The 26,091-nt window shown below is 44.6% G+C and overlaps 1 protein-coding gene and 1 long non-coding RNA gene across 5 annotated transcripts in view; one reads left to right on the top strand and one right to left on the bottom strand.

Annotated features, from left to right (window-relative positions):
• MAP3K9 (mitogen-activated protein kinase kinase kinase 9) overlaps nt 1–22,495 on the bottom strand; it is a 77,541-nt gene extending 55,046 nt beyond the window's left edge. The window contains exons 1-2 of one of the 3 annotated variants that reach the window (XM_017639954.3): nt 21,591–22,495; nt 14,883–15,296 (exon numbers count right to left, since the gene is read on the bottom strand). In XM_017639954.3, the coding sequence (XP_017495443.2) occupies nt 14,883–15,296; nt 21,591–21,990 (814 nt within the window). In that variant the 5' untranslated portion in view covers nt 21,991–22,495. The remainder of the gene's footprint in view (nt 1–14,882; nt 15,297–21,590) is intronic. The other 2 variants (XM_017639955.3, XM_017639956.3) reach the window with 2 other exon arrangements.
• The window catches only part of LOC118972206 (uncharacterized), a 49,987-nt gene continuing 45,867 nt past the window's right edge, over nt 21,972–26,091 (top strand). Inside the window, exon 1 of one of the 2 annotated variants that reach the window (XR_012133765.1) lies at nt 21,972–22,105. This is a non-coding gene — a long non-coding RNA (uncharacterized lncRNA). Of the gene's footprint in view, nt 22,106–22,661; nt 23,014–26,091 lie in introns of those variants that run through there. The other variant, XR_005061058.2, reaches the window with a different exon arrangement.

The following is a 26,091-nucleotide window of genomic DNA, read 5'->3' as shown; positions in this document are numbered from 1 at the left end:
CCCATCACCATCCCCATCACCATGCAGGCAAGGAAGCCTGACCACAAGGCTCAAAACAATGGGAGTTTCCATTTTGAACCACAAATCCTTAACTGTCCTGGAAAGCTAAGAAACGCAGATTAAAGTTTCCTGTGAGTCACTCTTCAAACTCTTGTCTAAGAGTAAGGAGCGACCAACCTCATGTACGTCCTTAGGCTAAGGCTAGCTTTGTTCTGACTCACGTCTTTGTTTATGCTATGGATGCCTTTCCTAGTACCTTCCTTCCACCTCTGTGCCCGGTGGGATGGGTACGACGAGGTCTGCACTTTGCACCTTCTCAGCCTGCCCCCACAGATTACACTGTAAGGCCTACTCCCCAGGGGATGGGCTTGAAGATCTAACTATGGTTGGGCAAACTCAAAACCACACAGATTCTCAAGGTGTTACCCCTCAGTTTCCAAGTGGAAGCCGGTCTGTCTTTCCTTCCCTGTTACTTGGGAAGGAAAGCATAACAGGCATACCCAGAAACTGCTGGGAATATGCTCAAATGCCTTATTTCTTGCCCTTGGAGAACATGTGAGGAAAGGTCTTAGAACGTCTGCTACTTCCTGAGCAGGGGCATTCTTATTCCTCCTTCAGAACGTCATTATCAGTGACCTTCCCACTCCCAGCCTCATCGCCAATATACTACTTAACAAATCAAGCACAAAAAGCTTACAAGGAGCCTAAGAGTAGCCAGATTTATTGTCCATACAACCTACAGCCATGCATATAAACCCCGACTCACTGGTCATAATCACTGGGCAGAGACGCGTCTAATGGAGGGAGACAGCATCCTAAAGCAAACCAGAAAAGGGCGCTGTACTCATTTTGTCAGGCACCAGCGGGCTCATGTGCTGCACAGCAACACTTCTTCCAATCCCCCTTTCTTCTTCCACTCATTACCCTAAAACAACGAAGCTCACAAATTTTCTACTTAAAATTCCTTTCTAAAAGGTGTTTTGTCAGGCTGAATCTGCAGGATTCTAGTCCTTGTTCCCTCCCCTTTCATCCCATCACAAAACTTCAAGGGCTGGTAGCAACAAAGTCAAAATTCTCTTCGTAAGGCAGGAGAAGGGAACAGCTGGGAAACTCCCCTCGTAATAGTTTGGCTGCTATTCTACCAGGAATCGATCCACACTGGAGCATTAAGGAATGAATGGTGCAAAGTCAAACTTCTCTCCTGATAGAAACCTAAAAATATAAGTGGGCACCACAAAGCACTCCGAGCTCTCCTCCATGGGGACGGAACCGCCACATGGGCCCCACATGGCCCATCTGCTCACAAACTCAGCTGCAAAGACAACACCTGAGGAGGGCCTGCTCACCTCCAACACACGGAGCTAAAAGCCATGGCCTCTGAAGAAACAAATGTGACTAAACCCTTTTTCAATGTTTACATTACTTTTCTGGCTAAAAAGTTTTTAATTTCATACACAAGCATCTGCAAATTTATCTGTATCTACATATACTTCCCTCATTTAAAGGAAAACAAAACCGCAACACAAACATAAGCAAAAATAAGAGCTCAATAAAGCTGAAACTTCTGTTATGGCCCAACTTTAGGATAGCTGTATAAAGTATAATTCTGGTTTATGACCAACACTAACAAGAGGAAAAACTAGGGTACAGAATGGCAGCTGAGATTCACATTATGCTTTTGGAGGGCCCCGGGAAGGAGAAATGAGAAACTAACTCTCTGCTCCTGTGCATTTTATTTAGTGCCATGGGGCTATAGGTGTCACAGGTCCCCTGGATTGGAGCAGTGAAGGACCCCTCCTTGCAATTTCAGATGTGGGGACAATCTGCCCCTCAAAGCCCCAGGACAAGGTTTAAAGTTGGGAGCTAGCCCCAGCACACTCTGGTGAGTCACAGGGTCCGTCCTGCAGAACAGGCTGCTAGAAGAGGATCTCACACTATGATTTGTTCCCAAAGAACAGAGCAGGAAGAATATCACACGAGCACTCAAGAGGCCAGGGTTCAAGCTCAGGCTCCACCATTCACTAGCTGTGTGTCTGAGCATGGCACTAAACCTCTCTGAGCTTCTGCTTCCTCTACTATAAAATGGGGGGCTCCTACCTCCTCTGCCTGGGGTACTTTATTTAAATAGAAACTGTTTCAGGTAAAATTCTGTAGCACCAAATAAAAAATATGATTATTTTTTATCCCATCTCTAGGAATACTTAGGGGAAAAGCAAAGGGCCATTTGCTGCTATGCCAAGAATAACAAACTAAGGAAAATAAAGATCAAATGATGTCACATTTCACTAATAATCTTCAACCATCTGAGAGAAGCTTATGTGGGAGAAATTTGCTTCCCCATTATCATTCATGGGATTTATGGGGCTCCTTCCTCATCACCAGCTGCCACGCACTTGGGAAAGGCAAGCTGATTTTATGATCAATTTAATTCAAATAACTAGAAAGGGTAAGTCTCCTCTGGTCAAGAAGAAAGAACTGCCAGTGGCAGAGAGGTTGGTATTGATCTTCCCTAGGATCCTTATCCTGAAGCACAGGTAGCCAGGAAAATGTTTTTCAACCTGACTAAAATGAGCAGAGGACTTGAATAGACATTTCCAAAGAAGACAAACAAATGGCTAATAGGTACATGAAAAGATGCTCGACATGTAAGTCAAACCATACTGAGATACTACTTCACACCTGCTGGGATGGCTATGGTCAAAAAGACAGACAGCAAGGATTGGTGAAGATGTGGAGAAAAGGAACCCTTGTGCACAGTTGGTGGGAATGTAAACTGGTATGGACATTATGGAGAATAATACAGAGGTTCCTCAAATAAAATACAAACCTACCAGGCAATCTGGCAATCCCACTTCTGGGTATATATCCAAAGGAAATGAAATCGCTGTCTAGAAGAGATATCTGAACTCCCATGCTCAGTAAAGCATTATTCACAACAGCCAAGATATAGAAACAACCTAAGTGTCTATCTACAGATGAGTGGATAAAAAAGATGTATCTATGGACACACACACACACACACACACACACACACACAATGGAGTATTATTTAGGCATAAAAGAGAAGGAAATCCTGCCACTTGTGACAACATGGAGGGATGTTATGCTAGTCAGAGAAAGACACATACTGTATGATCTCACTTATATGTACAATTTTAAAAAGCTGAACCCAAAGAAACAGAAAACAGAATGGTGGTTGCCAGAGACTGGGAGGGTAGGGGAAATGGGGAGATGTCAGCCAAAGGGTGCAAACTTCCAGTTATAAGATGAATAAGTGTGGGGATGTAAGGTACAGCATGGTGACTGTAATGAACAATGCTGTATTATATACTTGCAAGTTTCTAATAGAATAGATCTTAAAGGTTCTCACCACAAAAAAAAATGGGAGATTATGTGAAGTGATGGATGTGTTAACTAACCCTGTCGTGGTAACCACTTTGCAATATATACATGTACAAATCATCACATTGTACACCTTAAACTTATACAATGTTAAATGTCAATTGTATCTCAATAAAGCAGGAGGAAAAAGGGAAAAAATATTTTTACCGTTTTCTTCCTGAAAGTAAACTATTCAGAAGAGCCTGAACATTATTAGCCTTCTACATATACAGTGAAGAAAATGATTGAGTTCATGTTAGTGAGCAGAAAAAATGCAGACTTCACTCCTCAATTTGGACTGCTGGGCCTTATAAGCAAGTTGTCCTTGATTCCTCCAACAGTATACACACCCTCATTCTACTACTGTCCACAGTACTAGCTGGAACACCTGCGAGAGTAACAGGCCCTGCTGTCAGGGGCTGTAGGATGGAACACTCGTGAGATTCACAAATCCCCAGCAGGATGACTTTGGGCAAGTCACTCAACTTCTCAGAGTCACAACTCTAAGGCTCATTTAAGCTCTAACCTTATCACTAAACACAACAGTTAAGAATGGAAACTAAAGACTATCTCTGTTTTCCCCATGCCCCCTTCCTCTTGGATTCTGAAGGTTACCAGAATGCAGAAATACAAAAAAATAACGTGTCCAGATGGCATGCACACTAAAATGACAAGAGATGATGAGGTGAGACAAGAATAGACAAATCATATAGAAAAATAAAAGTCACATCTATAGAGTGGAATCTGGGAATCTTTTTCTTTTTTTCAATGAAACTTTTTCTGGTTATATTGCCGTACTAGGCATGCCAGACTGCCAAAAGACAGAAGGATTTGCAGAGAAAGTCTTCAGTTATAAGATCAGTCACCACCAGGGCCCTGTAGCCTTGCTGGTGTGGTGACAGGCCCCACCCCACCCCCAGCCCTGCCCCTGGGGATGGAAAGACAGTCTGAACCCTCGAAGCTGGGCAATTCCAGAGGCTTCTGACTGAGCTACTCCGAGGAACTCCTTCCTCTAGGGCCCAAGCTCCTAAAAAAGTTTATTAAGTGGATATATAAAATCAAGGCTTGAGGACAGCAAATGCAGCTCACTCGATAAAGGAGTTTGAGTCCATCAGAAAGGAATTAGGGACAAAAAGGCAAGACTTCACAGCAACACTGGAATTGCTGTCAAACATCTGAACTGCTATATGCAAGTCCTATACTGTGTATGATTCAAGGGAGGGGAGAAGGGGGAGCAGGGGAAGATGGAAGGAAGAAAACCACCACCTCTGCTGTCAAGAATCCTACTGGGATTCCTGTGTTTGCACAGAAAAAAATTTATGAAAAGAGACCAAAAAAAAAAAAACCTTAATTTCATTTGCTTTTAAGAAGTAAACTTAAGGTTTAGGGTAGGAAGGAGACTGACTTTGTATATTTTTACCTTGTATATGCATTGCATTTCTAATTTTAAAAATTCTATGGTGCAGAGAGAATATGACTAAAGCATTGAAAATACACAAGACATTATACTCAGAAGTACAAGATCACAAAGTGTGCATCTCAATACTGAGGGAACTCTTCAAACTCTTGTCTAAGAGTAAGGAGCGACCAACCTCATGTACATCCTTAGGCTAAGGCTAGCTTTGTTCTGGCCCACGTCTTTGTTTATGCTATGGATGCCTTTCCTAGTACCTTCCTTCCACCTCTGTGCCTGGTGGGATGTATTGTAGCCACTGCCACTACAAAAATAATGATCAAAATATGGAAACCTTAAGAAGTGCCGGGCACTTCACCTACTAAGTGCTTCACCTAGATTATTATATTTAATCCTCACGTCTACTCTATAAAATGAGATAGGTGGGCTATAATTCCCATTTTCCTTTACAAAAACTAAGGCACAGATGGTTTATCATTTGTTCCAGGTCCCAGCTAGCAAGTAAAAGAGTCAGGATTAAAACAAAGTCTCACCCACAGCTCATGAGGGCTCATCTCTAGTGGAAAAGAAGGATCACATCCTAAATGTGGGCTCTAAAGGAGGAGAGTCTGGGGACAGTTTGGAGAATGTCTTGGGACAAGGGGAGAGGTTAATGCATGGGAAAAGGCACAGTGGTAGAATCTGTGATGAGCAGACCCACAAACATTCCTTGTGGACCCCTTAAGTGCTGGGCCCAACCAGACTGAGAATAGCTATAGGCAATAAAGCTGCTATTTGGAGATGGAAAAGGACAATTACTCTCCAATCTCCTTCCAGAAGAAGACAGCACTCACAATAAAACCTCTTCAACCCACCCTGAATATTTCAGAATCTTAGAAGAGACTGTGCAACAAGACACTACGTTGATTTGAAGAAGCCAGGAGGGGGATGTGAAGAAAGGCATATTCCCTTTGACCTCGACAGCAGACTGGTGTAGGAGAAGGGAGAGAGAATATACTGCCTTCCTCCTGGGGCAAAAGCATTTTAATTACCAGTTGAGAGGTCAGCAGAGCCATAAAACCAACCAGCTGTCCCATTCAATCAGGCTAAAGGCCATAAGAAGAGGAGACAGCATTTCTCAAGGGACCAAGTTCATGTTAAAGCAGGTCCAGAGGGAGGGAGGGGCCCAGGCACAGCTGGAAGGGCTGGTGAGGATCAAGGCCCTTCTGAGGCTTCAGCTGAAAAAGATCTGCCCAGTTCAGCGGGAGCAGTAAAACTATGCTGGGCCAACTTGGGAGAAGGCAGCTCGGGGCTGCTTAAATTCCTACTACTTTGGAAAGGGAAACCCCACTATATTCTGTGTATACCTAAAACAACAGGGAATAGAAAGAAGTGTCTCCCACTTGCTGGAAAAGAGGGAAAAACTGCAGCCCCATTATTGAATGTGGTTCCTATGGGACACTTGGCACATATTTCATACCATCTTAACACTGCTTTTTTCTGTTATTGCCCACATTTTACAGATGAGAATTCTGGAGCTCCAAGAGGCTAGTTACATACCCAATGTCAGGGGCTCAAGAAGTAGCTTAAATCCAAGTCTCTCTGACCTCCATGCCAGTGTTCCCTCCATTAGACCACAGTGGTCCCCCAAACCAAGCTTAAGGGAGCAATGCTTTCTTCCCAAATCAAAACCTCCAAGTTTCCTACAGACAGCAAAAATCCTGGGGTAGTTGGGAGGGCAAGGGATGTGCAATCCACAGCTTTAACTTGTCTCATTTCAGTACCTTATCTCACCGTCATGGTCTAGTGTGCTGCACAATCTTCCTGCAAGTCTGTTAGTGAGTGGGGACAGAGGAACACAGCTCAAACTGCCCAAGTGGTATCGAGCCCTGTCCAAAAAAATCTTATGTGAATTCAAAGAAGTGGGTAGCAAGCCAGAAACAAAGCTCTGAGATAAAGGATGGCCCTTGCTCAGCTCCAAGGACAGAAGTGCCACTTGACTAACTGCATCCTGCTTCCAGGGCGAAGGCTGCCCTTGGCGTACTGTGAGTCCCAGTCATGATTCATGTGACCAGAGCGCCTTCTCTCAGCAAAGCCATCTGTCATGCACTGGGCAGCATGGTGGGAGGGGGCACCTGTGGGCTCCTGTCAGCTGCTTGCACACTAAACCGCTTGATGAAGATTCCCACACTGGGAGCTTTGACCCCTCAAACAAGAAGCCAGGAAGGGAGGAACCTGGGTAGCCTGACACACAGACTCACACAGACCATGCAGCCACCACATACTCCCAAACACACAAGTTCACTCTTCCAGTCACATAATATCAGTCCTGGGAAGGATCTAGGAGACCATCTCATCCAAACCTTTCATTTCACAGGAGAGGGATCTGAGGCCTAGAGAGACCCCACAATGTGCACAAGGCCGCTCAGCCAATCAGGGCCTGGGATGGCACCTGCACCAGGGTTCCCGCCACTGCCTCAGCCGTCCTCTTATCCAGATGCCCAATTTAATAAGTTCTTTATAACGGTGCTGACTCATAACCTTCTCTAGGTCATGGGTTAGTAAATGCTACAGCCCTCTCCCCCAAAAATGAACCTGAGCACATCTGCATCAGTTCCAAGGGGTTCAAGGGCACTAAGCTAACAACCCTTCCTTAAGAGAAGCAGCAAGTACGGCTCTACAGGAAGCCAATGGTGACTCCAAGGTAAAGAGAGGGCCAAGCTGGGGAAGAAAGTGTGTTTCTCTCGACCCAACCAGACCACTGCCGTCACCATTTGTGTCTGTTTCCCTGTCCATAAGAAACCTTGTGGGAATGCAGCAAAACACTAAGTCAGGAACAGACAAGTTTCTAAGAGATGTGCAGGAAAGAGACGGCCCGCTCTTGTCTTGTCTCCTTAGAGATCCCGAAGCACAGATTCTGGCCAGAGCAATGACAGTGCTGGAGGCCACCTGTGAAAGGTGGAGGTCACTACTTAGCTGTTACCAGGTTGCTTGGGGAGGGATGCAGGGAACAGAAGACATTATAATTATTTGATTTTCAAGGCAATAGTGCCTTGAATCAGATGAAACAGAGATGAAAGGGAAGCGACTAGGGAATCATCTGGAAACCTTTCAAAGCCCTTCCTACCCTGAACCTGACCCCTCACAAAGGCTGTTTTCCCCAAGCTGACAGCTCAACCATAGTCCAGAAATGCCTACCAAGATCCTTCATACAATGATCTGCTGCTCTAAGGCCCACACAGGCTCCACAGGTACCTAGATGGTGTCCAGGACCCCAGGCTACTCCCTGCTCCACTCAGAAAGCTGCAGAGAAGCCCCCAGAGTCCCCGGGGAGGAAGAGAGGGAGGCAGCACTCCAGAGCATGCATGGGAAAAAGTGGCAAACATTCCACAAAGCGATCAGTCTCCTCCTGAACCCTTCTTGGTGGCCCCCAGTCCCTCCAACCACAGGAGGGGACTATGGTGAGAGTGTCCACAGGGAATGTCAAGGCCCCATCTGCCTCCTGGGGAGCCATGCGCTCACTGGGCATTTGAGTCTGCTTGTCTCCCTGCCTGGAACCACCTACCCTCACCACCTTGGCTCATCAACTCCTCCTCCTTCCACCAGATCACATCCTCAGAAGTCCTTAGGCATGTCCCTTTATTAGTCAGGCACCGTCACCTTCCTGCCCCAGCACTCACCATAGTCACGATTTCCCCTGTAGGTCCCTCTCAATGACCCCTCAGGGAGCTCCCTGAGGGCAGGGCCTGTGTCTGTTGCCACTTACTGTTATTTTTCTAACATCAGGTGCTCAAACTGACACACGAATGAGAACCACCTTTCACAGGCAACAGCCATGCCCCAGGGATCAGAAATAAACAAGGTTCCCAGGCAAAGTTAAGGACCTGAGAGATGCAATGCGACCTGAAGATCAGACCTCCTGGCCTCACCAGGTTCTCCTGCTGAGTCACCTTCACCTGGCTGGTTTGCTTCATTTCAGCTTTATTCATAAATGTGTTGGTTTTGACTGTAGAACAAGTCTCTGTACCCATGGGTAATGCTACCCATCAACTAAACATAACACTCTGGGCCATGCTTGGTGGCTGCTAGCTAACCTCGGGTTTAGCCTCCTCCAACCAATGGAGAAATCCAATTCGTTGAGCACGTGTACGCTTTTACCAGGACAAATCCCCAAAACACGTGTGTCATCCTCCAACTCTCTGTAAGAGGGAACTTGTAGCAAAGAACCACAAAGACCAGAAAAAGGGAGAATAACAGGGAGAAGGATCAAAAGGACCTGAGGTGGGGACCGCTGGAAGCATCTCATTTGGGGATGCATTCATGAAGCATAGAAAAAGTCATTCTGCACCTCTCGAAAAGGACTGGGAATGTGGTTCTTTAGCTGATACTTGCTGCCTATCAAACTCATCCCAGGAATGTTTTGTAGTTATTTTATCTCTTATGGGAAACACTGCTTTTACAGCTACTCCTCTTCCCTTTCTAGGCAAGTCCTTTCTGTCACACTGCTCCTGGCCAGGATGCCTGCACCTTAGTGCTTCATCCCTAAGGCAGGAATGCGCTGAACCTCAGTGTATAGGAGCAAGGACACTAGAGCAAGCATGGCCAGTGCTCAGTGCATGTGCACTCCAGGCTTGGGACCTTAGAGCCGGCCTGAGGCCAAGGGCACAGTGAAAGCTCTGTCCTCCTCACACTTGAAGAAAGCAGGTCTTCCATTTCGTTACCTTGTAAACTGTGATGAAGGCTGGAAAGCGAAGCACACATGAGCCTAGTACAGTGGGGTGGGTGCTGCTCGGGCCTTCAGCTACAAGAAGAGCAGCCAACCAAGTAACTTAACAGAACAGAAAAGGATACTGTGAGAAGCATGGCAGGGAACTCACAAGCCAGGAAGGAAAGCAATGCAGGACAGAACAGACTGGCAAGTGGATCCAGGGATACGGAGTAGGGGAGGTTCCAGTTAGACCTGGCAGCCTTACGCTGGCTGCAGTGGGGACATTAGCCAGGCAGAGTTACTGGGGGTTGGTGCCCTCAAAGGGTGTGGAGAAAGGGGCATTAGAGGTTGGTAATGAATGCCACACATGGCACATGTAACAGGTTGGTGAACTCAGATGTCATGCTGGAGCAAGGGCCTTTTGGGTGAAAAGACGGTAAGGAGGAATTTCAATACAATGAGACATGAGGGAGAGCCTCTGATGAGAGAAGGGGATTTCCACATTTTGAGATCCTGAAGCAGACCAGTTCGACTGATAACTTCATTCACTCATTTGTTCATTCATTCACATGCTCAGAAGCTAGAAACAAAAGTTTATGGAGACCCAGGGCATGCTCCTAAAATCACAGCCAACAAAACAGGATGCATGTTGGCAGAGGGCTGCAGGCCAGCCCAGGATTTGGTTTTGTTTTTCAAATGGCCTGTGTTGGGTGAAGCATATGCATTCACCATCATTCCCACCAAGCAACAGCTTCATACCAGCTGCTTCACAAATTGACTGACTCTGATTGGAAGGCATGTGAGCTCACAACCACTGGACTAGCAGTGGTTACCCATTTACTCTGGTCCTGTTACCTGAATAGTTTTTTTATCTCCTGTCAGGTAATATGTGTTTGGCACCAAATGACTCCTTGGCACTGAATACAGTGATGGGCTATTGTGAAGGAGAAGCAGCCAGGATGTAGTTCAGCCCAGAAAAACAGGTAGGGTTTGGCTAGGCAGAGAGACAAGGCAAGGGTATCCCTGAAAGAATGTACTTCAGGGGAAAGAGGAAACCAGCCTGGTGCAAAGGGAAAGTGCCTTCAGGGGTAGAAGAGGAAGATGAGACAGCAAAAACCTCGTGAGAAGTTTAAGTTGACATCTGAAAAGAGGAAGGCAGGCGTGGTTAGTCCCAAACCAAATCTAGCCCACCGCTCCCCTCTGCTCTCTCAGTGATGAAGGTAAGAATGAGTTTACCATATGCACATTAATGAAATGTGGATGCTACAGCTCTGAAATGAGAGCATTTTTATTCCTAATTATATAAAACTAAAGCACTATAGGGCCATATGGAATAATGTAGGCAAAAACCTCGCTGCCCCACAGCAGTGTCCGGGTGGTAGTGTGATGATTAGGAACATGGGCTGAGGAGTCAGACCTGGGCTCCAAGTTGGGTCTGACAACTGGCAGTGAGACCCTACAGATTTGGCTGATCTCTTCTGGGCCTCAGTTTCCTCATTTGTAAAGACATTCATACTCTACTCTGTAGTCCTCTGTGAGAAGTGAGAGTTCACTTTATGCTCAGACAGTGCCTGACCGAAGGAGAGCACTCCCTGAACACTTGCTATTGTCGTGACGTAAGCTTTGGTTTAGCAAATACAGTACACCTAAATAGTGGAAGACTGTGCAATCTTTAAATATACTGCAGTAGGTTAATGTTTATTTACATAAGAAAGTGTCACCACACGCCAACAAGTTGGGGATGAGGAAAGTATGCTAGAGCAACATGCTCATTAGGATTTCCTGTGACCTATTTAGGGACAAAAATAAATACGCATACATGTAAAAATTGAAACAACACATAATGCTTTTACCTCTACATTTTTCTGCATTTTCTAAGAGGAGGAAAGAAGTTATTTAATAACAAAATAAAACTAGTAACACTACTTTCACTTTGGGTAAGGCTTTTCATTTTCCAAAGCTTTTTTTATATGATCTCATTTTTACACTAATTTAACTTTCAATTGGCCACTATTAAACTGCTATTTTGCCAAATGCTTTAAGCCTGAAATCTATCTACCTACCCTCAAAAGGACAAACTTTCCACTGAAAGACTATCTTTCACTAACACCTTTGCTAGCAATCAAGTATGGCTGACTTTCCCCAATCTAATGGAGCAGACACATAAAATCCCATTTTTATAGTCAGGGCTCTTTACAAGTAGTTTTAAGAAGTGATATTTAAGTTAATGATGCAATGTGGGAAAGGAGTATAAACCATTAGTTAAATCAGGGGTTTGAGGCACACGGCCAGGGCCTGGCTAACCTTGTTTGGCCCTATGATGCTAAATATCTGAGATAACAGATGCATGTCCTGCACTATGATTCCATGGTGAGACTGCCAGCTGCTTCCCCTCCAGCCATACTCTCCCTCTTCCTGGGTAACAGACACTGATTATTAGCTGGACTCACTGCCACCCACAATAAAATCCTCCATCTCCCAACCCCTCTTCTGCACTAGCCATGGCTATGCAATTACATGCTGGCCAATTAATGCAAGCAGCTTTGTTGTGCTGAACTTCTGGGAGGTTAACTCAGCCAACCACAGGAGCACCTTTTTCTGTGCTCTGTCTTTCCTCCTCCTTCTGGCCTGTTACTGGGACCAAGTAACTGGCATTTCAGCAGCCATCTTGGATCATAAGGCGATCCTGAGGATGCAAGCTAAGCTCTGAGAAGACAGAGTGAAAACCAGGGGCCTGCATCCCTGATGACACTGGATAGATGCCCTAAAACCCTTCAGACTTCTTTTCAAAGACAAATGAATGTACACCTTGATTTAGCCACTGCTATTTTGTTTTGTTTTGTTTTTTTAGCTATGTGCAGTCAAACCTAACCTTATTGCAGATAAATATCTACAAAGGATGCTATGTGCTATACATGTTTCACTGCCAATAAACAGCACAAGACTTTAAGGGATTAAGATAACAAGCATTTTAATAAATCACTTTTTCATTGAACCTTTTTTAACAGCTAGATATTTATCACCAACTAGTTTCTCTTCTGCACAAAGTTAGCCCCCATATATACACACTCTTTTCTGTAGTGGTTCAAAGCCAAGTAACACATATAATTCATAGAATTCTGTCCTCACATGACAGTGACAAAAATCCAGCTCTCTAGAAGGCCTAATAAAAAACAAGGGAAACAGGCCAGCATCCCCAGGTCTGCAAAGCACAAAGAGTTATGACTATCCAAGTGGAGGTAAAGGAGCAGCATAACATTTCTAAATGATTTTCAAGTCATGCACACGCAGCAACAGAGTAAGAACGACACTGTCATCAAGCCTCATACTGGATATATACAATCCCAAGCAGACAGCCTCCCACAGAGGTCGAGGAGCTACTTCAACTCAGACGTGAGATTTACAGCAGGCATCGACATCACCACCAAGCACGCGGCCAATTGGACTGTGCATCTGATGAGGTCCTTCAAGATGATGCTTTATGTGGAAGTCCAACTCCTGCCACAATTCACTACATCTGAGGGGTCGCCCGTCAGCAATACTAAAACCCACTTAAGAACAAAGAAAGGAGCAGGGCTTTGACTCTTGGAGGATAGAATGACATTCAGGTCACTTGTCTTCTCCTACAAACAGCAGAACCTTGGTAAGTTAGCTTTTCCTTCACAAAAGCCTGGACTTCCAAACACAAATCTCACATAAAGTAAAATTTTGTATTTACACCCAGATTTAAAGCTTTCTAGAGGAAGTTGTTATTAACTTTTGCAAGTCCATCATCCTAGCTCAAGTTTTAAATGGGCTCAATTACGCCAGGTTAGAGAACTTTCCCTAGTTTTCCCAACATAGTGAGGATATAAGAAAATTCAATTTCTGTATCACATTTTCTACCAATACATCTTATTCTTACTCCATCACCCAAAGCAATACCTAGGAAGAAATTTCTTTGAAAATGGGTCACCAAAGGTTTTAGTTTATTCAATATACCTAAACAACAGAATTCTGGAGAAGGGATGGGAATGATTATATGGGTAAAGAGAGAGAAAAATGGCAGAAAGGAAACCAGATTTTATTTTATGGAACTTAAATCCTTCACATGCATTTTATCTAAAATACATATCTAATCTTCCATACTCTCACACGGCTGAATTCGTCTGTTATGAAGGGGGAAGAAGGTGCCAGCAGTAAAGATAAGGGTAATAAAGGCTATTTTAAAGTACATTGGAAAGTGTATGTGTATAAATATAAACCATATGTGCTTTAAAAATGTCTGAAAAGATATGCCAAATGGAATAGGTACACTCCCTGGAGGAAAACATTATGGGTCATCTTCCTCTTCTTTATGTTTATCTAAGTTAACATTTGTACAATAAAAACACTACCTATATAATTTTTTAATGCATTTTTTAAAGTAAACAGATTCACAATAGCTTCAACAGAAAAATAAGCCACATGTGGAACAGCTCAGGAAAAAACAGGGTCTGAGGATTTCTGGGCTCAAAACTAAAGGACATAGAGAGAGTAAAGTTCCTGAGGCCCATGCCACTCCACAAAGTCTTAACAGCCCCCTCCCTCTCTGGATGGACACTCATAGTAATTTTAAGCATATACTGTTTTAACAAGTTGTATCCTCTCTACCATGCAGTTTAAGCAAGAGAGAGGACCAATTACTATGCAAAAGCAGCATATGCCCAGTGCCTGGGTATTCAGCCAAGGGAAGAGACTGACATTCCCAGCAACTCACCATTTAATTATGTCTAACACTTGCTTTACAATCCAGTTTATGGATTCTGGATGTTTAAAAAACAGTTACTTCTCAGTTCCCTGCTATTAAACACTAGGTAGTTCCAATTAGTTAACAGCACCCCTAGGCTATCAGGAGGTCTGTAAAAAAAATAGGCATGTCTTACACTCCAAGTTGACATTGTCTCCTGCCAATCAGCCTCACAGCTTAAACAACATGCCCGCTCTTCCTTATAGCTCCTTTCTCTGGTGGGCACCTCAAGTTGGGGCATTAGGTACAAATGCAAACAGGTGGTATAAGTCTCTTTTACCTGCTGTCTATCAAAGAGCAAACTGCTTTTGTGATAAGAGACACATTTCCCTCAAGTAGAAAAATAAATCTGTATGTTTTTTCATACAGTACATCAGAATTACACACTGCCAATCTTGCCTGTTAATATGACCTCAGAATTATCCCAAACACCCCAGGTGCCTTGCTCTGCCCTTCCTAAACCAACTTTTCTTGGCATTCTTTTCACCCCTACAGCTCCGCTCAGGATGGAATGGCTTTCTGCAAAGAGTTTGCTGCCCACTAAGGGTCCGTTAAGAATCCACTCCAACTGAAGCCACGGACTGAGTCTGAAACTGCTCCTAAGCCTTCCAGCCCCACCTCGTCATACTCACTGTTGCTGGACTTAAGGTCACGGTGGATGATGGGGACAATTGCCTCATCGTGTAAGTAGTTCATCCCTCTGGCAATCTGCACGGCCCAGTTAACCAGGATGTCCGGGGGAATCCTTTTCCCAGATAACACTCTATTCAAAGGCCCTCCACGAGCAAACTCCATGACCAAGCAGAGGTTGGGTTCCTTCAGACACACTCCCCGAAGGGCAATGATGTTAGGGTGCTTCAGCATGGCAAAGAGCTTGGCCTCCTGGCGAACATTCTCTATGGTCTGGCTGATGTCCTCATCAGGGTCATGGCGAGCTGCTTTCACGGCGACCTCATCTCCTATCCAGAAAGCACGATAGACCTTCCCAAATCCTCCGATGCCAATAATCTCTTCCAGGGTTAGCTCTGCAAAATCAATCTCAAACACTGAGAAAGAGAAGAAAAAAAGAAGTAAGTCTAGTACGTTGTGAAAGCACCACTTAATCACCCATTTACCCAGATGGATAAACACAGCAAGCTATCTGTTCACTTGGCTTTTCTGTCCTTCCACTATAAGATAAACTCCAAAAGGGTACGAAATGTGATTGACTTACTTTCTGTGGCATTATCCTTAGTGACTAGCACATAGTAGGTATTCAATAAATATTCATGAAATAATTTCCACTTGGAACATCATGCAGAATCTTGTACCAAGATCAACCATTTTAATTAAAGGAGATATTGGGGGAGATCATTTTTATAAGACTTATTCAGATTATATTGTATAGGTGGTGAGAAGCATATAGTCCAGGGCCAGGGCAGACACACAACAACCAAATCATAGTATGAAAGCTTGTAGCACTATGATCAGAAGATTAGGAAAATGACCAACTCTTACCATGGGACAGGGATAAAGATGGTTGGGTAAGAAAAGGATTCTCAGGGAAGGCAACAATTGAAATGGGCCCTAAAGAATGAGTTGTAGGAATCTCAGCAGACAGTGAAGATCAGAGTAGAGAAGGACAATTCACGCAGAGGGAAGGTCATGAGCAAGAACGTGGGATATAAGAACACAGGGCATATTAGGAACTTCAGGGAGTCCAGTGTGACTGGATTATATGCATTAGGATAGAAGCTGATGCTCAAAGCCTTGCTGGGGTCTGCCAACTCATGAAATGTTTCTAAAACCATTCTGAGGGGCGTGAACCTCTGCTGTCAATGACAGGAGTCATGTATCTTTAAGAAGGAGAACGTTGTTAGACCTATGATTTAGAAAGAGAGCCACCTCTGGCAGCCATGTGGGTACAGCCTGAAGGACAGAGAGCCTATAGCCAATGGAACCACTAAGGAGGCCACTGCAATGACCCAGGCATACGAGCACAAGGGTCTGAACCTCAGCAGCAGTGAGGATGGGGAGTACAGAGGAAACTGAGAGGCTTTCAAAACTTGGTTCTTCCAGGACCCACTGACTAAGATGCACGGGAAAGGAGCCTCATGGAGCCATCCCACTCAAGCAGTCATCTGGGCCACAGCTCCATCCCTGAGGCCCCTGCCACCACACCCACCACTCAACCTCCTTCCCAAATCCAGAGTTTGACCCTGTGGTACCCGATCATATCTTCAGCTCTGTCCAGAGAGGTTTCCACAGATAGATGATAACAGCAATGAACGATTATAAATCTTGGGCTAGATATGGTATTGCTATATGAATAAAGTGCTATTTTATGTTTCTCTCATGAAAACCCTGTTCTCTATCTTCTCTCTCTCTTTGTCTTTAGCTGGCTGACTCACACTCATCCCTCAGGTCTCAGCTTAAACATCAATTTCCTAAAGGAACTTTTCCTAACCCCTGACTAAATGAGGTTGGGCCCCATCAAGCAGTCTCTATTTGGCAAGACTCAAAGGTTTTAATTACTTGTTCAATGCCTGTCCACCTGCTAGACTGCAAGATCCACCAAGGCAGATTCTGTCTGCTTTATTCACCCCTGTACTCATCATGCTGAACATTCAGTAAGCGGCCAGTAGACAGTGAAGTAAAATGGAGAAAAAACCTATCTCAGGAGGAAATACACCACTCAGATATGAAAAAAAAAAATCAAATTGGATCTCCTGATACAAATACAGAGAGTCATACTTTGCTAACAAACTATGAAAACAAAGATATATTTCTGAACTTTTGGCAAGACCAAAAGAGGAACTGCCCACTGCTGGGTGTTCACTTCCTTTTTCAGCCAACTTCATCATGCCTCCATTTTCCACTCAGATGCGGTGGTGCTCAAAGCTCTACTGTTGCTTAATTATAGTACTTCTTCTACCTAGGGCTCACAATTTAATGCAACTCTCAAAATGCATGAAGGAACTCAGGAAAAGTTAGTTGGACTATCTTTAGGTATACAAAAAGTATAGCCCGTCTTGGCCTCCAAAGTTCCAATTGTTTAAGCTTTTCACCTTATCTAGCACTCTTCTTGAAGAGTAAGTGGTGTGACAGGTACTGGAACTAGCAATCAGTGTCCATTCTGAAATCCTTTTAGCATTCTTTTCATTACTACAGAAGCCAGAGAACTAAAAACTACATTTCCCACACTTCCTGACAGCTAGAGTCATGGTTCTGCCAATTAGATGTACAAGATTTGGAAGGCAGAGTGAGATGGAGATTCTTGCTGCTTCTCCTGGCAAGCATGGCTGTAGAGAAGTGCATTTTTTTCTGCAACAGCATGTCAGTGTCCAGTCATTAGGTCTGTAGATGTGGAAAGGAATGTTGCAATGCCAAGTGCTTGCCTAATCTCTGGACAGCAACTACAGCAGGGTGTTCTTGAACTTAACAGCTTCCCTGGCAATTCCTGATTCTGTATCCCAATCAGAGAAAGAGTAGCTTGCCTAGAAGGCCAGGCCTGCAATGTTCTCGGTGTTATTCCCATAGGTTCAGCTGACAGCCCTTTCTCACTGCCCTTCCAACAATTCTGTAAGCATCTAATTTCCTGTGTGAAACCACTTTCAGCTTAAAAATACCTTGAGTGTTTCCAGGTCCTAAAATGAATCTCAACTGATTACTAATTCTTGCCTTATCTCATCTACATGAATAAGAAAAATATGCCTACGTTAAAGAGAGATTGGAAACCCACTTAGAGAAATATTTAAGTTATGTTAGCAGTCTCTTCAGTCAGGACCGAAGGAGCATTCATTTTTTTCCTACCAACTTTACACTGATGAAAGGCCTAGTTAACCAATTTGCATTTATACATCTTATTTCCTCAACTAAGTATCTGAATTCTCCTTAAGAGAACTAACTGGTATTTTCTCCTGTACCCTTCCTTATTTCCTCTGGTCTGAAGCATAGTTGTGAACACAAAGGAGGTGTTAAATATTTATTTAAGTGTATGAGGTTTTAAAAGAGGTGATTCTGAGCCACAGTGCTGAAAGGACAGCTCCTCAGATGGCATTTCACAGAAGATAGAAGAACTCTGTGGGTAGAACTTAAAACTCTCCGGTTCTTGCTACTTAGTTAAGGAAATATTATGATCACCCTTGAAGAAAATCATCTTACAAGCAGAGAGAATACAGAATGGTGGGAGTTTTGGAGAAGGTGATTTTTTTCTCCCTTTTGTGTGAGGAACTAGAACTTCAGTTGCAGCTGGGAGGATGTGGGGCTCTCCTTCCCTCCCCCATTCAGTCAAGACCTGGTTTTAAGTAAGAATCAGGTCAAACTGCATTCAGCACATTTTTTCAGTTTCTATGGGAGGAGATATTTCCAGGAATATCAGAAACAAAACCTTATTTCTTTCATTTTTAAAATGTTATTCTATCTCAATTGTATCCTTGGAAACTAACTGAGAGGCACATTCTGATAGGTTTTGAGCATGTGAATGGTATGTACCTCACTCATTTAAAAATCCTAAGTACATCTGAAAATACAATCTTATATTTCTAGTGGATGCAAGAAAAAAAAAGGAAAATACTAATAATCTTAATTTATGCTCCGCCTGAAAATAAACAGAATTCTCCTGAAAGAGCAGCTTTTTTTAAATACCTAGGATTACATATCTCCCAAGAAGATAAATTTGGAACTGCACATTTTTATCTTTCACTAAAAAAAGATGGGCGAGCTCCTGGGTTATTTATATTTGTCAGCCCCATGGAGAGCTAAATTCTACCTACACTGGAGGGACTAAAGGCACAATATAAATGTTAGATGATTTCTAATATCACTTACATATTTCTTTGTCACAAGACTTTGTAACCTCCCTATCTTATGTTTTGAATTAAGTTTGAAAAAAACCTTCATTTTGAAAACCAATATTTAAAACTAAACCTGAACATTGTTACTTGACTTAGTGTCTTCTACTCACCATCTAATATCATAATTCATGCCCCAGAGGGGAAGTTCAAAAGGGCAACTGGGGAAAAGTTGTCAGTAGCACAATTTCATTCCAAGTCTGTAGAAACAAGGTTGTCAATCACCTTTATTTTCTGAGTGACACTAACTGAACTGATGATATAGCATACAGATCAGAGGCACACCTGTCAGTTACTTACGACTTTCATTTTTACTGAGGCACTGCACTGAAATTACATATTTATCTCACCAACCTCCTTTATGCGTGACTTATAAACATCTCATCTTTTTTCTTTATCCCAGGTTTTTAATACAGTATCTATCTTTCATGAGATATTCTAATTGGTTTTTGATTGGGATAAAATTTCCTGAATTATCAAGAATTAATTTCAGTCAAGATCAGCATTCCTGGTGTGGCTAAATAGAATAAGTTGCCAGGATCTTCAAATGCCATGTTCTTCAAGTCAGTTCTATCAGTAAGCACTGTGTACTTCCTACTTTCCCATCATCTGAGTTCTAAGATAAAGGATCTACTCTATCCAAGGTAACTTTTGTTCCAATAAAGACGAAGTCCTAAGAAAAAGGAGCTCCCATGTAGTAGCACACTGTGATAATGCCTGGCTTTCTGCAGATGGGATCTTCCAGCCTAAGTCATATTCACTTCTGACTACTCTGATGACCCAGAGCAGAGACATTAAAGAAACTGAGTTCCTGCTCATAAGCCTTACGTACCTCTTCTACTCCAACATTAGCTGTCCCTGAAAAATAAATCACAATGTATCACTGCAAAAAAAATCAAAATATGACTTTTGTTTAAAGCCACACTGTTTTTAACATGCCAGGCCAGTCTCCCAATATTTCTTCCAATATGTAACCAAGTTCATCTTCAACACTATTTCACACACTATGCTAGGATAGACAGCCCTTATCTTCCCAGTACTAGAGCCCAAAATATTTAACACCTAGGAATAATTTAGAGTAATTTGATGCCTCCAGACATTATAAAGATAAAAATGTAGAAGGAGGAAGTTTTAAATTGAATAAGAGGGAGAAACAAAGGGAATTAAAGAGTTGAATATCAATTTGACAGTCAAAACACTACTAAAAAGAAGTAGAAAAACAAGGAAACAGACTGATTTTAAAATTCAGTGATATTTAAAAAATCTAAAGATAAAGTAACACAATTATTCAGGTGAAAATAAGTTACACGTCCAGAAAGATAACTGATACAAATGAAATTTTAAAACTAAATGTCTAAAGTCCGCTGTTGGTAATAATGTTTTTAACCAACTAAAATGCAAAGCACACAAAATATGGAATAAATAACAATAAATATGTATTAACAATACCTTTTTAGTAGGGAAGAAATTATGGAAACTCTCAAATAAGCTGCACAAGGAGATATTTACATTTTTCTTCTAAAAGCACCTAGCATAATTGCATAAGGGATTCTAGTGGCAATTTAACTCCTTTAAAAAAAAAAAAAAGGAAATTTCATTACAGGATGTGAAGCAAGGGGCTCCTGGGAAACTGGTGAAAACCAGGACACTGAAAGAAAGGTCCTTGGAAGGACCCCTGGGCATGGTCCTCCTGAGATTTGGCAAATACCAAATTTAAGCAAGGATGCAGGGTGAGAAAAAAGGAGAAAATGTATTGCCTTAACAGCCAGGGCGCCAAGAGTCTGGGATGTAGACACTGTACCTTGTGCTTCTGATCTCTCATGGCGGAACGACATACTTTCCCCCACCCAATCATTTCTCTACCCATCACTTGCTTCTAAACACACCACACACACACACACACACACACACTTCTTAGCACATTATTCAGTGAAACTACTAAAGGTACAACTTCTGAGACCCAGGATTAGGATCCAAGAAATCAACACATTTCAGACACTTCAGCCTTGAGTTCACGCAGGCTTCAGGGACTAGTGAGCCAGCCCAGCCCAGCGGGAGACACCCCTATCTCCTTCAAAGCAAATGCCTTTAAGGGGCGGGGACAGACGATAGAACAGGTCGGAAGGGTCCCTAATTTGGGGACTAAGGTTACGACAGAAACCACCAGCTTGAGTGAAATCCGTTCAGATGTACGGGCGGGTGGGACAGTGGGAAATGAGGGAGATTTTCATGCTGGGGCTTCAGGATGTGGAAGCCAGAAGCTGCTGCTGAGGTGGTCAGATGAAGGTTAAGAAAGAAGCCTGAGGTTCCAGGGAAGGCCTGCGGCGACTCTACCTAAGGCAACGCACCCACCAAAGCCCCTGCAGACCGAGCTGGCGCGCCCACAGGTCAACCATTCCCCACCCGCAAGCTGGCCCTCCAGGAAGGATCCCCTCCCTCCACGAACACCCCCAGGTCTCCATCATGCCTCCCTCCTCGCCGGACTCCGGGGCGCCGCCTTCGCCTTACACTGAATGGGCGGGTAGCAACTGGGGTCTTCGCCGCCGGGCTGGCAACGACTGGAGAAGGCGCTGCGCGGGGTCACGTAGTTGCTGGGGAAGATGCCCACCCGCTGGTTCAGCTGCCCGGTCCACCAGCCCTCGTCGCCGGACACCTGCGAGTCCTTGGATAGCACCTCCACAACGTCGCCCAGCCGCAGGGTCAGCTCGTCCTCTCCCGCCGCCTCGTACTCGAACACGGCCGTCCAGTAAGGCAGCGGCGCGTCGGAGCCCAGCTCCCCAGTGGCGGCCGCCGCCTCCTCCTCCTCTTCCTCCTCCTCCTCGGCCCCGGTCCCCGCTCCATCCTCCCCCGGCGGGGCGACAGCGGCAGCGCTCGCCAGGCAGCCGAGAAGCGCTCTGGAGGGCTCCATGGAGCGGCCGATCCATAGGGTGCGGGGCTGCTGCCGCCCGCAGGAGCCGCCGCCGCCTATTGTTCATGCGGCTCCGCAAAGCTGGAGGGACCCCCTCTCCCGACGGCGGCCGCAGGTAGGGCCCAGGCAGGAGGGCGGGGAAAGCCGGCTCGCTGGGGCCGGCGCGGCGACGAGTGCGCCGAATGCAAGGGCTCACCGCAGCATGGGGGCGCGGCAAGCCAGAGCCTCCGGCTTCTGCTCGCCCCCCGGGCGGCTTGGCCACCTCCGCTGCGGGTACCTGCTCGCGCGGCCGGTGCCCGCTGCCGCCCGCCGGCCGCCGCTCCCCTCTCGGCGCCGCGCCCCGCCCCTAGCACCGTCGGCACGCCCGGGACCACCTGACGTGGGCCTGGCTCCGCCCCAGCCCTGCGGACCCGAGGAGGCGGGGCCGCCCGGTGCCGGGCCCGCCCCCACGCCAGCCCGTCTCCCCATTGGCGGCCGCGGACCCGGCCTCAGATTCCTGCCTCCGTGGTTGGGGCAGCCCGGCCAGCCACCCGGCCCTCGCCTCTCGTCCCCTTCGCCTTCGACACCCGCCCCTTGCCCCCGTTCCGCAATCCCCCCCAGCTCCGCCCCTTTGTGCGGACTTTCTCATTCTCAAAGCCCAGGTCTACCCATTTCTCGCTCCCATTGGTCTGCGGCAGCTCCAACCATTGGTCGGCGATACCTGTCCATTTCCTGCGAGAGTTCAACCCCTCCCGGCAGGAGGATGCTGCGGCTTCATTGGGTGTTTGTCGAGGTCTGGGTGGGTCCTGAAAGGTAAAGCGGAGCCTTCATTCAGCCCAAAAAGGTTCCAGTAGGGTGCTGCTGTAGTTTGCTCTGGATGGGGAGGGGCTCCGTCTGGCAGCATCTATGTTCTTGATCCGAAAGTGAGTTTTGAGAGTGAGTTCAGGAGAAGTGAGCTGGGCTGCACCCCCGGAGCTTTTTCTTCCTCAGCTTTTTCTTACAATTCGATTCTCCTCTCGGTGCCACTGCCGTAGTTCCAACCAGGTGGGTCGGCTTCTGCTCCACTCGTTTGAATTGCACCCCACCCCCACCCCAACTCCGAAACCCTTCATTCCCTTTTTAGATGTTCTCTAGAAGAACACTTGAGACAACAGTTCTCGCCCTTGTGAAGCCTTCACTCAGCTCGCCCATTCCCAGGTTCCTGTAGAAATTCCAATATTGTCAATTTTTAGAATTCAGAAATGCGGGAGACCAGCCTGCTGGGGCTTCACACTAAGGCTGGGAAAGATAGTGGTGAGGTGGGCTTGGTCTGAGGGTGCTTGGGGGAATTGCACTAAGGATCATGGTGGCATCTGTAGAAATCAGATGAACAGCCAAAGTAGACTATACATATAAGCCAATGCTGCTGCAGTTCATGATCAAGGCCCAACTTTTCTACATCCTCCATTTCTCAAACATGAAGAAAGAGTGAGATAGGTGGCCCCTAATATTTCTTTTCTGATTTACCCCTACCATAGCAATGTAGACTTCCAATGAGAAAGTTCTCTGACATTTCAAAACAAGTCAATCCTGAAAAATCTAGCCCAATCTCTACAAAACTGTTACTTTTTCCCCTTCAGTGGTAGAAATAGATATGATTCATTTAGCAAGAGTACTTTGTTTCACTTTAGTTTGGGGTTGTTAGACAAACTAGAGACAGTGGGGCAATTTGGAAAGATAACTGGGGCTGGCATCTTCTGCTCTGCCCCCACCAGCTGCATGACCTTGGGCAAGTATTTAACATTGTAGTACAATCTGCTCATCCTTAGGGGAGCAGAATATGTTCCTGTAAGCTAGGTATTCTGTGGTTTACATATGAGTATGGCTGCACTGTATACCTAGGCATTCCTCACATGTACGGCCTTGATAAAGAGAGGTAAGACTGCTGTTCCGAAGATCAGATCTTGAGAAAGGACGTCTGCGTAAATGCTCTAAGACAATGTTCAGATTCTTATTGTGCATAGGATAGTGAACTGGAAAAGATATGGATGAGTCTTTGAGTAAATTCTCTAGGTTTTGTTCCCCCTAGAACAAACTATTCCATCCCAAGCAGAAGAGAGCAGGACAGTAAGAGTAGAGATACTTTGTGTTTTTTAAAAGACTAAGAAAAAAGGTTTGCTTGGTAAAATTTTAATTTGGAGGGAAAAGAAATTTTAGAAATGGGTAGACATACATGCAGAAATAGAAACAGAAAAAAAAAACCCAGAAAGATACAGAGAAAATTGTCAGCAGTAGAGCTCTTTCAAGTAGTACAATTATAAGAAATTAGGCAATTTTATTTAGCAGTTTTATGGATCTCTATTCCTCCCCCATCCAGAGGAGAAGAGGAAAAAAAGTCCTTGATCTCTACCAGTAGGAAAAGTCTAACTCCCCCATAGAATTTCAATCTTTAATACCATAATACCATAGCCTATGTTTAGGATATCATAAAAAGTCATTCATCAAATATTTCAAGAAGCCATTCCGTAAATATTTGTTGAATGAATAAGTACTTCAAACAAGAGATCTTTCAGGCTAAAGCTGTGCAGCAGGGTTTTGTAGAAGAGACGAAACCAGCGCAGGTCCTGGAAGGAGACTGGCTAAAGTCAGGGACATCCCATGTTCAGGAGCAGAGGGAGAGTACGGAAACAGGCGCAGAGGTGGGAAAGCACGAGCAGGCCTGTCTGGGGAGAAGAGAAGAGAAGGGACTCTGAAAATAGGTTGAGACCACCTTGCAATCATTGATTCATGCTAATAATTATCTAATTGATTATTTGTAATTATTTAGTGTCCAGTTTGTTCACCCTAAGGGCAGGGACCCATCTGACTGCTTCTCTAGCACCTAGAGATTGTCTAGCATGTAATTGACTCTCAGTCCGTATTTATGATTGAATGACTGACTTGAATACCAGGCAAAGAAGCCTGGGCTTTGTTTAGCAGGTAAAAGGTTATCACTGAAAGCTTTTGCACAAGGCTGGAAGGTGGCCAATGTCACTGTCACTGAGGACTAGAATAGATGAGGAGTGTACGAGGATGGGCTTAAGTTGCGCATGGAAGGATATATGCAACTTGATCACTGGAGAATAGAAAACATGGAAATGCAAATTAATGTAATGGATAGCACTATGGGAAATACCAGCTTGAGAAGAGGAGAGTGCAGAAAGGAAGTAATGGAAAATAAAGTTGACTAAATAAGAGAAGTGTAAATTGCAAGACTTTGGAAGCCAGGTGGAATTACCATAATTTCTTGAGCTAGCATTGACAAATGTCACCCTGAAAAGGACCATCTTCTCTACCACACCAAAAAATAGAGTATAAGTCAGGGAGCAAATTATAGCAATCGGTGCCGCAGCTTGGCACAAGACTTAAGCCAGAAGATCATGATTTATCCTGGGTCTGCCCATTAAAAGCTTTGGGTAAGCTGCCTGTTTGAATCTCAGTTTCCTCATTGTTAAGCAGTCAGAATGATAGAAACTGCTTTTTCTAGAGGTTTATGGGATTAAATGAGACAAGTCATACAAGAGCTCTGAGCATGCTGCTTAGCACCCACTAAATAGTCAATATATTTACTGGCTTCTTTCCCCTGGCCAGCACCCTCTTCCTTTAATGCCACCCTAGAAAACTGCAAAGGCTTCTTGACAGGGAGAAAAACTAAGATTTCTCCCCTTTAAAAAAAAAAAAGAGAGAGAAAAGGAAGAACAGAGAGAAGGAAGGGGGGAGAGAGGGAAGGAGGGAGAAGGAGAGATGAAAAAGGAAGAAAAACAGGCAGCATGACTGATGGTTGGAGCTTGAGGCCTTGGATTCTGACTGAACTGCAATTCATACTGGCTGCAGTGAGCACGCTAACCCCACTGTGCTGCAGATCCCTCATCTGGAACTGGGGAGTGATAATACCTATCTCACTGGGCTCCTGGAATGATTAAATGACACAATAAATGTTATGTGCTTATTACAGAATCTATCAAAAAGTACTTATTATTGTTATTTGAGCCTAAAGTATAGTTTGGTAAATCAGTGTCCCCCTCTCCTCATTCCTGCTGGGTAATACAATAGTGCCCCCTTATCCTGATGAATCATCAGAGGTCAATAGTAGCCTCATGTTGG

Source organism: Manis javanica, chromosome 8, assembly GCF_040802235.1.
Source record: "Manis javanica isolate MJ-LG chromosome 8, MJ_LKY, whole genome shotgun sequence".
NCBI classification, from domain to species: domain Eukaryota; kingdom Metazoa; phylum Chordata; class Mammalia; order Pholidota; family Manidae; genus Manis; species Manis javanica.
Note: the sequence above shows the minus strand (reverse complement) of the source record. Positions and strands in the feature narration are given on the sequence as shown.